The sequence below is a fragment of the Eubalaena glacialis genome, chromosome 11, assembly GCF_028564815.1.
Source record: "Eubalaena glacialis isolate mEubGla1 chromosome 11, mEubGla1.1.hap2.+ XY, whole genome shotgun sequence".
In the NCBI taxonomy this organism is placed as follows: domain Eukaryota; kingdom Metazoa; phylum Chordata; class Mammalia; order Artiodactyla; family Balaenidae; genus Eubalaena; species Eubalaena glacialis.
Window position 1 is genome coordinate 62063739 of NC_083726.1, and position 9431 is coordinate 62073169.

The 9431-nt window shown below is 46.2% G+C and overlaps 1 protein-coding gene across 1 annotated transcript; it reads left to right on the top strand.

Annotated features, from left to right (window-relative positions):
- The first annotated feature begins 4255 nt into the window (after positions 1-4255).
- Positions 4256-5032, top strand: LOC133101236 (nucleolar protein 56-like). The gene has a single exon (XM_061205901.1). The coding sequence runs from the start codon at positions 4508-4510 to the stop codon at positions 5030-5032; it is 525 nt and encodes a 174-aa protein (XP_061061884.1). The 5' UTR covers positions 4256-4507.
- The last annotated feature ends 4399 nt before the right edge of the window (positions 5033-9431 follow it).

Below are 9431 nucleotides of genomic sequence, written 5' to 3' on the forward strand. Positions count from 1 at the left end.
TGCCTCACTTTCCCAAACCTGTTCCACACTCCCCTCCTCCACGAAGTCCCCCAGTCCCTCATGGGACCCCTTAACCTGGGTATCTAGAGTTTCCAGCCCCTCCTTTCTCTGCCTTTTGTATGTCTTCAGGTGTGCAGTCGGCACCTTCAGACTAGGAGTTCCCCAGAAATGTAGAGGCATTTCTCTTCATCACTTACGATTTGTCTACCCCAGGGTCCAGTGCATGGCCCCAACACGGGGAGCTCAAGGGAGAGTAACTGACTGCATGAGCAGGGAGGGAAGACAGCTGGGTTCCAGTTGGAGTTCTTTCTCCTACTCACCATGCGGTATTTGGCAACTCAGCCTTCCTACTGTATCCCTCCTGTAAGGGATCGTCTCTCTCCCTCTGCTTCCCAGTATTCTTGCAGAAAGTGATGGACCTGAATGGGCTCAGACCAAGTAGCAACAGATAGGAACTCAGGTGTCAGTATTTGGTGAGAGATGAATGAATCCAAACATCACTCCCCACTTACAGAACCACAATGGCTGCCTATTACCTACAGGAATGCGACGTGCAGATCGTTCAGTGTGCCCGTCGGGGTCTTCACCAACTTGCCTTTCCATTTCCCATCCTACCCTAAGGAACCCTGGAGTCCAGTTTTACAGAACCACTCCACAGAAATAGGCACTGCTCTTGCATGCCTCTGGACACATGCTTTCGCCTCAGCTCAAAAGATAGCTCCTCCGTGAAGCCTTTCATGATTTTCTCCATTATCCTCTGTGATACTACACATAGCACTTTGTAAAAACTCACTATATCATGTTCACAAGTTTTTCTTCTCTCTCGACTGTAAGCAGCTTGAGGGTAGGCTCTGTGTTTGTACATCTCTTGTCCCTGAAGTCCAGTACAGAAACTGGCATATAGGGCCAGTCCTCCAAAAATAATTTTTTTAGTTATTTTAATAAAATACTCCATACATACAAAAGAAGATATATATGTCCATATACAAGGGATAAAGAATAATAAAGTGCACATTATTGGACTTACTAACCAGCTTTAAAAACATTACCAGTACCGGGCTTCCGTGGTGGCGCAGTGGTTGAGAATCTGCCTGCCAATGCAGGGGACACGGGTTCGAGCCCTGGTCTGGGAAGATCCCACATGCCGCGGAGCAACTAGGCCCGTGAGCCACAACTACTGAGCCTGCACGTCTGGAGCCTGTGCTCCGCAACAAGACAGGCCGTGACAGTGAGAGGCCCGTGCACCGCGTTGAAGAGTGGCCCCCACTTGCCACAACTAGAGAAAGCCCTCGCACAGAAACGAAGACCCAACACAGCCAAAAATAAATAAATAAATACATGTCAATTCATTAAATATTTAAAAAAAAAAAAAATTAGCAGTACCTTTGAAGTGCCCCGTGTGGCCCGAAAGAACAAGATGTGATGTCAGTTGGGATACAGAGATTCCATGCAAGCAACTACACTCCAATAAAAACTAATTTAAAAAAAGAAAAAAGAAAAAGAATGAGCAAAATACTCTACATTTTAAAAAATTAAAAAATAAAACCTTGGGGCTTCCCTGGTGGCGCAGTTGTTGAGAATCTGCCTGCCAATGCAGGGGACACGGGTTCGAGCTCTGGTCTGGGAAGATCCCACATGCCGCGGAGCGACTAGGCCCATGAGCCACTATTGCTGAGCCTGCGCGTCTGGAGCCTGTGCTCCGCAACAAGAGAGGCCGCGATAGTGAGAGGCCCGCGCACCGCGATGAGGAGTGGCCCCCACTTGCCGCAACTAGAGAAGGCCCTCGCACAGAAACGAAGACCCAACACAGCCATAAATAAATAAATAAATAAATAAAATTTAAAAAAATAAAAAATAAAATCTTTACAGGAAAAAAAGAGATTTCATGCATTCATTCAAAAAAACTTTATGGAGTGTTCTTTATGGGTCAATTGCTGGGACTAGAGATGGAACAATCAAAAACCCTGCCCTCAAAGAGCGCACAGTCAACATAAATCAACAAATAGAAGAAAACAAGGTAAGCTCTACTTTGGAGATATGCACGGTATGCTGTGGGACCACAGAGAACAGGTACTTAATTAACCAAGACTCGGGAGACAAAGCTTCCCGTGGGTGACGATATGGGGGCTGAGTCTTAAACAGTGTGTACATGGGAGCCCAGCGTGTGCAGGCAGATGGGACAAGACGGCAAAGACCTAACTCACTCAGAAATCTCAACACTCAGGGCTGCCGAGTGAGGATCGGACACGATGTGGGAAGTGAGGCTGGAACGACGGATAACAGACCTTTACTCATACATTTCCTCTACAAATACTCACTGAATGCCCACTATATGCCAGGTGCTGTCCTAGGCACTGGGAATCTACATGAACAGATAGGAATGCCTGCCCTCAAGGAGCTTACACTCTATTGCCGGATCATGAAAGTCCAAAGAAACCAGTTAGGAACCCACTGTAATAACCCAGGCCAGGACAGTGAGCACTGAACTAGGGAATTCTCTGGCAGTCCAATGGTTAGGACTTAGCACTTTCCCTGTCCCGGGTTCAATCCCTGGTCAGAGAACTAAGATCCTGCAAACTGCATGGCAAGGCCAAAAAAAAAATAAAATAAAATAAACAGTGAGCACTGAACTTAAGTAGTGTCAAGAGGAAAAGAAGCAGAATTCTTCAGGATGCAGAATTAATGGGACTTGATAATCAGATATGGGAACTGAACAGAAGGAGTCCTGTTGATCCCAGGTTTGTGGTTTCAGTGACCAGATAACCAGTGATGCCATTCACCAAATTAATAATACAAATGGAGAAATCATACATTGAGGGAAAAGGTGATTCGTGCCGTTTTGTCTTGTTGAATTCCCAATGTCTTTGGGATCGTTCAAAGGAGAGAACTCCAGTAGACAATTGGATAGATATTTAAGTCCAGAGCTCAGGAGGGTTTAGAGCTGGAGATAGAGACTTAAGATCCTTGTAAATAAAGGTGATACAAGTGAAGATAGATTACCCAGGTCTCCCTGCATGTAGAGTGAGAGGTAAGAGGACCAAGGGCAGCACCCAGAAGACCATCAACATGGAAGGGAAGGATGGAGAGTGCCGAGTCACGGAGAAGATAGAAGGATCGATCAGAGAGATAGGAAGCAACTCGGGACAGATGAGTCAAGGAGAACGGCCAGCGGCGGCAGGTGTAGCAGAGAAGCCAGGGAAAGTACCCCTGGAAACGGCTGGTTTAGCAGCCAGGAGGTCACTGGCAGCTCAGCAAGAGGCGTTTAAGGAGAGTGTTGCAGGTGGAAGTTATTGTGCAGCTGGACTTCACAGAGCCTGCAATAGATACCCTGCAATAAATACACAATTCTTCTGACCCGTGGGAATTGGGAATATGTCTCCATACTCATAGAAGAACAAGGACTCCTAAGTCAAGGTGTAAGAAGAATCAAGGGTGGGAACCAAGATGTCTGGATCCAACATCAAAGCTCCTGCTGCCTGTGACCAACCAGGTACGAGGCACGCTCTAAGCCTGCAGTCCACTATGGTGGCCACCAGCCACATGCCACTACTGAACACTTGATTTTTTTTTTTTTTGGCCACATGGCATTCGGGATCTAAGTTCCCCGACCAGGGATCAAACACATGTCCTCTGCAGTGGAAGCACAGTCCTAACCACTGGACCACCAGGGAATTCCCCAGTACTAAACTAGAAATGTGGCTGGTACAGATTGAGATTTGTCAACTGCAAACTGAATAACAAATTTCAGATTTAACACCAAAAAAAAAAGAATTTAAAATAATGTTATATTGATTGCATGTTGAAGGGATATAATATTTTGGATACATTGGGTTAAATAAAATATACTATTAAAGTTAGTTTCACCTAGTTCTTTTTTACTTTTTTAAATGTGGCTACTAGAAGACTTTATGTATGTGACCCATATTAAATTTCTACTGTACAGGGACTTCCGTGGTGGTCCAGTGGTAAAGAATCCACCTTCTAATGCAGTGGACACAGGTTCGATCCCTGGTCGGGGAACGAAGATCCCGCATGCTGCAAGGCAACTAAGCCCACACGCCACAACTACTGAGCCTGAGCGCCTCAACTAGAGAGCCCATGAGGTCTGGAGCCCTCACGCCACAACTAGAGAGAAGCCCACGTGCTGCAATAAAAAAGATCCCACATGCCGCAACTAAGACCCGACACAGTGATGGCCTGTGTCAGTCCTGGTGTCTGAATGATTCCCTGGGCCCAGCACAGGGACCAACTTTCCAGAGCCCTGAAGACAAGGGGTAACACCCCAAAATATGGACTCATTTTCCACTCTACCTTCATTGGCCGAGCAGCTGCCAAGAACAAAGGCCACATCTCCCGATACCTGGCAAACAAATGCAGTATTGCCTCACGAATTGATTGCTTCTCTGAGGTACCTACCAGTGTATTTGGGGAGAAGCTTCGAGAACAAGTTGAGGAGCGGCTGTCCTTCTATGAGACTGGAGAGATTCCACGAAAGAATCTGGATGTCATGAAGGAGGCAATGTTTCAGGCAGAGGAAGCGGCTGCTGAGATTACTAGGAAGCTGGAGAAACAGAAGAAGCGCTTGAAGAAGGAAAAGAAAAGGCTGGCTGCGATTGCCCTGGTGTCTTCAGAAAACAGCAGTAGTACCCCGGAGGAATGTGAGGAGACAAGTGAAAGACCCAAAAAGAAGAAAAAGCAAAAGCCCCAGGAGGCTCCTCAGGAGAATGGAATGGAAGACCCATCTGTCTCCTCCAAACCCAAAAAAAAATCTTTTTCCAAGGAGGAGCTGGTCAGTAGTGATCTTGAAGAGACAGCTGGCAGTGGAAGTCTTACCAAGAGGAAGAAATCTTTCCCCAAAGAGGAACCAGATAGTGACCCTGAAGAGTCAGGAAACAAGAGGGTCCCCAAGAAAAAGAGGAAATTCTCTTCCAAGGAGGAGCCTCTCAGCAGTGGACCTGAAGAGGCTGCTGCCAGCAAGAGCCACAGCTCCAAGAAAAAGAAAAAGCTCCGAAAGCTATCCCAGGAAAATTAGAATGGACATTTCCCTAGCAGGGCATAACTTACAGAGATATTTCCCAACCCATCCCCTATAGCCCAATAAAAATAAAAAAAAAAATTAAAAAAATTAAAAAAGACCTGACGCAGCCAAAATAAATAAATAAATATAAATAAATAAATAAAAAGACATTCTTCTATTAAAAAAAAAAAAGAATTTCTACTGCACAGCACTAACACTGAATAGGACACCCACAACCTGGACATCCCTAGACTCCCAACAACCCTCCTAGCAGAAAGAGAAATGCCTGGAATTCCCAAGACTGCATTCTATAGGCACCCGTATGTCTCAAGCTCCCAACACCAGAACCTATGGCAAGAGATTCCAGTGCTCAATACCCGACCTCTGGGTTTCTCTGTCCCTGTCCCTCCTTCTCCAGGTCTGTTGATAATCAGGTAAGAGCAGAAATGTCCTGTTCTAACTCTCATAAAAGTGGATTTTTTTTCCCAGCTTAGAGTTCCGAATCTCTCTCCCAACCCTAAATTTAGAAGCCATGTCTTCTCCCTGTTTTCCCCATTTCTCAACTCCTTCTTTGCCTTTCTGAAAGCTTGGAAATCTCTCAAACTGGTAGAAACACGGTGTTGTGGCAATCACCAGGCTTTAGAGGTCTCTAGACTTAATTTGTCATAGTTCCTAACCATGTGACCTGGAGCAAAACACCTCACCTCTCTGAGCCCTCATCTGCGAAATGTGGATAACACCTACCTGGAACAGTTAATGTGATGATTCTATGAGATCAGTTGTGTAAAATGCCTTGTACAGAGTTCTGCCCACGGTAGTTACTTTGGAATCTGGGGTTTCCCACTTTGTGTCTGTCTTACCCCTGCATATCTAGAGAACTAGGAAAAGAAACAGCAAACTCAGCTTCTTATATATGGGCTGATAGAACCTCAAAACCAAAAAGGTGCCTAGAGATATATCTCCAACTTCTCATTCAGTGCAGCAATTCCCTGGACTCCACCCCTCATTGATATTCATCCAACCTCTGCTTATACATCTCTAGAGGCCATTCATTGGTTCACTCAAAAAACAAGAACAAGGCACTGTGGGCGCCACAAAGAAGGGCAGACACAGATCTTGCTATTAAAGAGCCTACTTATATATTAGCAAAAAGGATATACAGAGAAATTACTATAACATAAGGTAAATGTGGTATGCGCCAATCAAGGTGCCATGACAGAGAGCCAACAACCTTGCAAGTTAATTCATGTGCAACAAAGTGTAGCTCTAGGGACTTCTCTGGCGGTCCAGTGGTTAAGGCTTCGCCTTCCAGTGCAGGGGATGCAGGTTTGATCCCTGTTTGGGGAGCTAAGATCCCACATGCCTCGTGGCCAAAAAACCAAAACATAAAACAGAAGCAATATTGTAACAAATTCAACAAAGACTTTAAAAAAAAAATGGTCCACATCAAAAAAATCTTAAAAAAAATAAAATGTAGCTCTAATGTTAAAATCCCTCCCAAATCCCGGACCTCAGTTTTCCCATTCATTTCATGGAAAATGGGACAAGATCCTTCCACACTAGATCATGGATCATTCTTAAGGAAGACATTTTTGTAATAACCTCTAAAATTCCAGAGGGGTGTGAACATGGAAAAGGCTAAAATGGATGAATGGGGGCAGAGGTGTGAGGAGAATTGCAAGATCCTCTGGCCTCTTCTGTATCAGAATTTCTGGGAGTCCCTAGAAGTCTACCCCACCCTCTACATATTACCAGCAATTCCTGTCCCCCTGGAAAGCCCTGCACATCCCTACTCTCAGGACTTATCCAAATGTTTTCCTGTCTGCTTTTCTTTTCCTTTTCACCCCATCCTTCTTACAGAATTACAGAATCTCTGTAATTTTCTTTGGGTCCATCTCTGCTTCAGTCCCTCTCATCATGTTGATTTGGGGTATCTGTTATTCTCGAGGTCCTTCTGCCTCTGTCTCGGTCTCCCTCTCTTTTACTCTTTCATCATTCTCAATTTCTTGGTTGGTTTCCATTTTCTGTCTCTGGCCTCGCTTTCTCCCCAGCTGCCGCAAAGCCATAAACCCAGCCGGCCCTGCAGCAGGCAGCCGCCAATCACTGGGCTCCAGAAGTTGCGGGGAGGAGGCTGCAGAGAGAAGGGGGCATGGAAAAGCTGGGGCGCTGCTGCTACACCAGGGGAGGGGAGAGGCAGAAAAGAGCAGAGAGATGCCACTCCCAGAAGGCAGCCACAGCTTTCCTGCAGGGAGCAGACACCTGGCCCCTTTCTGTTGTGAGCCAGGGTACATGGGTCCCTCCGCTGTACGCCCCAAATCATGGTTTCTCATCCAAAACCACAGGCCACAGATCACCCACTCCACCAGAGATTCGCCTCCTCCTTCATTCTTAGGTTCTCCCAAGATGAGGGAGCTAAAGGACCCTGGGAGTCTGAGGATGTTTGCGACATATCCTTACGCGAACATTGGGACAATAAAAGAATGGTCACGACAGGGTGTTGGGAAGGCACTGAGAGAAGGGAGAATCTTAACTGGCCAAGGGTGAACCAGAAGGTTGGGCACTCCAAGCTCCTTACCAGCTCCCTGGCGTCACTAAAGCAGGATGACAGCCTGAATCCCTGGTCCCTGGTCTAGGCTGGGATTGGGCAGTTTAAGTGCTGCATAAGGGGCAACTATCCAGTTTGCGGATAAGAAGCTACAGGGCCTGGGGAAGGGGAGGGGGGCTAGAAAGGGAAAGCAGGAAAGGGGAGGGATCAGAGAGAGATTTTAGGAGAAGAGCAGAGGAGGAGGAATATTCTGTCCTGTTAGGGCAGGAGACTGGCCCAGCAAGTGGTAATTCCTGGTGTGCCGGCGACCCCTGCTGGCTGCACGCTCCACCGACTGGGAGACGGGAAGGAACGGCCAGCCTATGTGAGTCCCAGCATGCGTTAAATGTGACAGTGAGTTTTGTGAGCGTGTCACTGTACAGCAGTGACGGTGCCTGTAGCACCACCCATAATTATATATGGGCACCCCTGGGTGATGACAGTAATGTGACCGGGCACAAAGGCCATAATATTCAGGCTCTGAACCCCTGGCTCCCCTGCAGGGAGTCCAGACTGGGAAGGGTGAGGTCTCTGAGCCCAAAATAGTCCTAACCAACGTCATGTCAGTGTATAAATCCACTCAGTGAGGCTCTGCTTGCATCAAAGTAAAATTAACCTGTCCGAGTTTAGGGGGGAAAGTGTGGGCTTTGGAAGCAGACTTACCTGGGTTAAAATCTTGATCCCCTGTACTAGCAGCCTGAACTCAGGCAAGTTACTTAACTTCTTTGAGCCCAATTCCCTCACCTGTAAGGTCATACGAATACCTATCTTGGGCTTCCCTGGTGGCGCAGTGGTTGAGAATCTGCCTGCCAATGCAGGGGACCTGGGTTCGGGCCCTGGTCTGGGAGGATCCCACATGCCGCGGAGCAGCTGGGCCCGTGAGCCACAATTACTGAGCCTGCGCGTCTGGAGCCTGTGCTCCGCAACAAGAGAGGCCGCGATAGTGAGAGGCCCGCACACCGCGATGAAGAGTGGCCCCCGCTTGCCACAACTAGAGAAAGTCCTCGCACAGAAACGAAGACCCAACACAGCCATAAATAAATAAATAAATAAATAAAAATTAAAAAAAAAAAAAAAGAATACCTATCTTACAGGGTTATTGTGAGTGTTTAGCACAGTGCCTGGCAATGGGAAGCATTTAATAGATGCTAATTTTCTGCCTCTCTCTTCCTTTACCTCCCACCCCCAAGGTCGGGCAGGGATTTCAAAAGGCAAATAAACTGAGGATGATGTTGACAATGATGATGGTGGTGGTTTATATTTACATCACTCATGCAAATCATTTTAAACATATTTTTAATACGTGTTTTTTTTCCTTTTTATTAGCCAAGCACATCATGATCATGTTTTATTGGGACAGAAATATCCTGATGTTATGGCAGGTATCTAGAAGGACGGCCTTATGAAGTGATAACAAGGCATGACAAATCTTTCTTTATTGTGATACATTTTCATTACTCAGGTTAATCAGGAATTACCCATTAGAACAAGGGCTTAAGATAAGTACATGACAGTCATCTGTGGAGATCAGAATCTCCTGATTTTCCAATGGGTATCTAATTGTTATTGCTGTGGTGGGGGGATGATTAACGCTTTGATTGAACTGGTCTTAAAACGTTAGAATAACTCGAAATAACAGGCAGTTAGAAATAGTATATTCTGAAATTTAAAAGAAGACGGATTTCAATTCTACCACAGAACAGTCTAACCATTACAGTGGTCCAGTGACAGGGGCAAACTGCTTATGAAGTAAAGAGCTCCTTTTCAGCAGAAGTATTGAAGCAGAAGCTGGCTGATGCCCTGGCAGGCTTACTGTGAAAGAAATCTGGG

Bases quoted from the DNA above. Each gene is read 5' to 3' on its own strand.
- LOC133101236 (XM_061205901.1), top strand. From the start codon at position 4,508: ATGAAGGAGGCAATGTTTCAGGCAGAGGAAGCGGCTGCTGAGATTACT.